Source organism: Plasmodium malariae (assembly GCF_900090045.1).
Source record: "Plasmodium malariae genome assembly, chromosome: 13".
NCBI classification, from domain to species: Eukaryota; Apicomplexa; class Aconoidasida; order Haemosporida; family Plasmodiidae; genus Plasmodium; species Plasmodium malariae.
The window spans coordinates 2,592,991-2,595,250 of record NC_041787.1 but is presented as its reverse complement, the minus strand read 5'-3'; the positions used below and the strand labels follow the sequence as shown (position 1 = coordinate 2,595,250).

The 2,260-nt window shown below is 18.7% G+C and overlaps 1 protein-coding gene across 1 annotated transcript; it reads right to left on the bottom strand.

The window, feature by feature from the left end:
* Nucleotides 1-496: 496 nt before the first annotated feature.
* PmUG01_13060300 (fam-m protein) lies at nt 497-1,388 on the bottom strand (the record flags this gene model as incomplete). The annotated part of the gene is made up of 2 exons (XM_029007597.1): nt 497-1,177; nt 1,305-1,388. 2 exons carry the CDS (start codon nt 1,386-1,388, stop codon nt 497-499), a joined length of 765 nt encoding a protein of 254 aa, XP_028863970.1.
* Between the last annotated feature and the right edge of the window lie 872 nt (nt 1,389-2,260).

The window sequence follows — 2,260 nt, the reverse complement described above, 5'->3', positions numbered from 1 at the left end:
TTCTTTTATTAAATGCAAAACAAGACACTTATTTTTAATTTAATGATAATAACACACTTTCCTAATAAGATTAAAAAAAAGAATCTTCGTGTACTATATATAAAACAAAAAAAAGCATTTTTGGTATAAATATAAAATTTCACAACTATAAAAAAGAACGTGTATAGTTCAATACTATATTTACCTTAATATTCCAACATATATTCTTCATAAAAAGCTATTTAAATATATAATCATATATATTATTCTACGTATATATAAGCTTAATAATGCAAGAAAATACAATTAGAAAATACTAGAATATTGAAATTCACAAAAAAACAACAAAAAAAAATTCTTTTTTTACTGTTGTTCATTACAAATAACAGATATACATACTTGAATTTATAACAGTATAGCAATTATAATTATGTTTGTTAAATGTTTGTCACTAATAGTATTACTTATATTACTTCATGTTAATAAATTTATTACAAAATATTTTATATTTTTATTATTAATTTAACTCAGTCATTAACTTAATTTTTTTATATTTTTCATTATTTCTTAAGATTTTATAAATCGCTACAATAACCATTATAGATAATATAATCATAAGTACGCTAAAAAATATTATATATGTATGGCCTCCTAATATATCATTCATTTTCACTAAGGCTGAATCTAAGTTTTTCCAAAATCCTTCTTCATTTTTAAGCGTATTCCATAGAGTATCCAGAGATTTTATTCCTGAGGATATGGGTATTCCTACTCCCAAAATTAAAAAAATAAAAAATATTGCAATTCCAATTCCGTAACTTCTAAATTTTATTTTTCCTAAGGCTATATTGCAGGTTCGTCTCTTTCTTTCAAGAAAATGATCATAATGTTTTTTTTTAATCCACTTTTTTTCAAAATGGAAATGCTTCCCATCGAACATTCCATTATTATAATCTGTAACTTGAATATAATAATGAGCCATGTTCAATAAATTTCTATTACGATCTTTTTTTGTTGTCCATTTTTCATTATTACATATATTTTTGTTTTCACATTCTAAATTATTTGATACATCCTTTTTTAAATACACAATTTTTGAATCTTTAATATTATTATATTTTCCTAGTAATCTATAAGTTCTCGTATCTAATTTACTACTATAGTAATAATTCTCATCCAAAATTTTACTAAAAGTTCTCTAAATAAACAAGGTAGACATTAATTATATAAAAGAATAAATAATCTAATATTAAGAAATACTATATATAAAAATAAAACATAAAAAATAAAAATAACACAAAAATGCTTAAATAGTGTTATCATACCAAGTTGTTAAAATGACATATCCAAATTAAAAAGATAAACCAAGCAATTTTAATAAATATAATTTTCTTAATTTTTTGTTCCATTATATGGTTGTTAAATATTCCAGTATATTACGTAAAGAAAAAGTTAATAATAATATAGTGTACTTCAAACGATAAGAAAACCTATATTTATTTGAAAATTTATTTTTATTATAGCTTCGTAAATACATAATTAATGAGCATAATTATAATATCTTTTAACACATATACAAAGTAAATTAACGTTTAAAGAATACTATGTAATTTCTACTTTAATTATACTAAAATAAAATAAATTTTCATTAAATTAAATCAATTATTATTTTTTCATAAATATTTATAATATATAATTTATTCATTTAATATAGTGCATTAATTAAATAATTATTTTATTAATAATTTTAAGAATAAACAGAAAAATAACCATGTGATTTCATATTTTATGTAAATATAAAATTTATCTACTATAGGTAATGTAGAGAATATATATATATATATATATATCTTATATTCCTGTACATATGAGGATAATAATTATCAATCTTAAGAATTATATTCTATTTATAATCCTAATTTTATAAATACGTAATTTTTGAAAATCCATTCTATTTTAATAAAAATTGATTATTATAATAGTAATAATAAAAATAAGAAGGTATTATATGCCGTGTAAATTATAACACTTTCGCTAATTAGTTCTGAATTACATAAAATATTTTATTGTATATAACATTTTTAAAAAGTCATGTTTATGCAGTTCTATCTTGTTTTTGAATGTTCAATGTATTCTAAAAGTAAATATGGACTGATTTTGTATTTTTTCATTATAATTTTTAAAAATTAGACTTTTTAAATTTAATTCATGTTATTAATTCTAAATAAAAAAATTTTATATGCAACAATTTAATTATTTAATTTTTTTTTTAATTATAAGC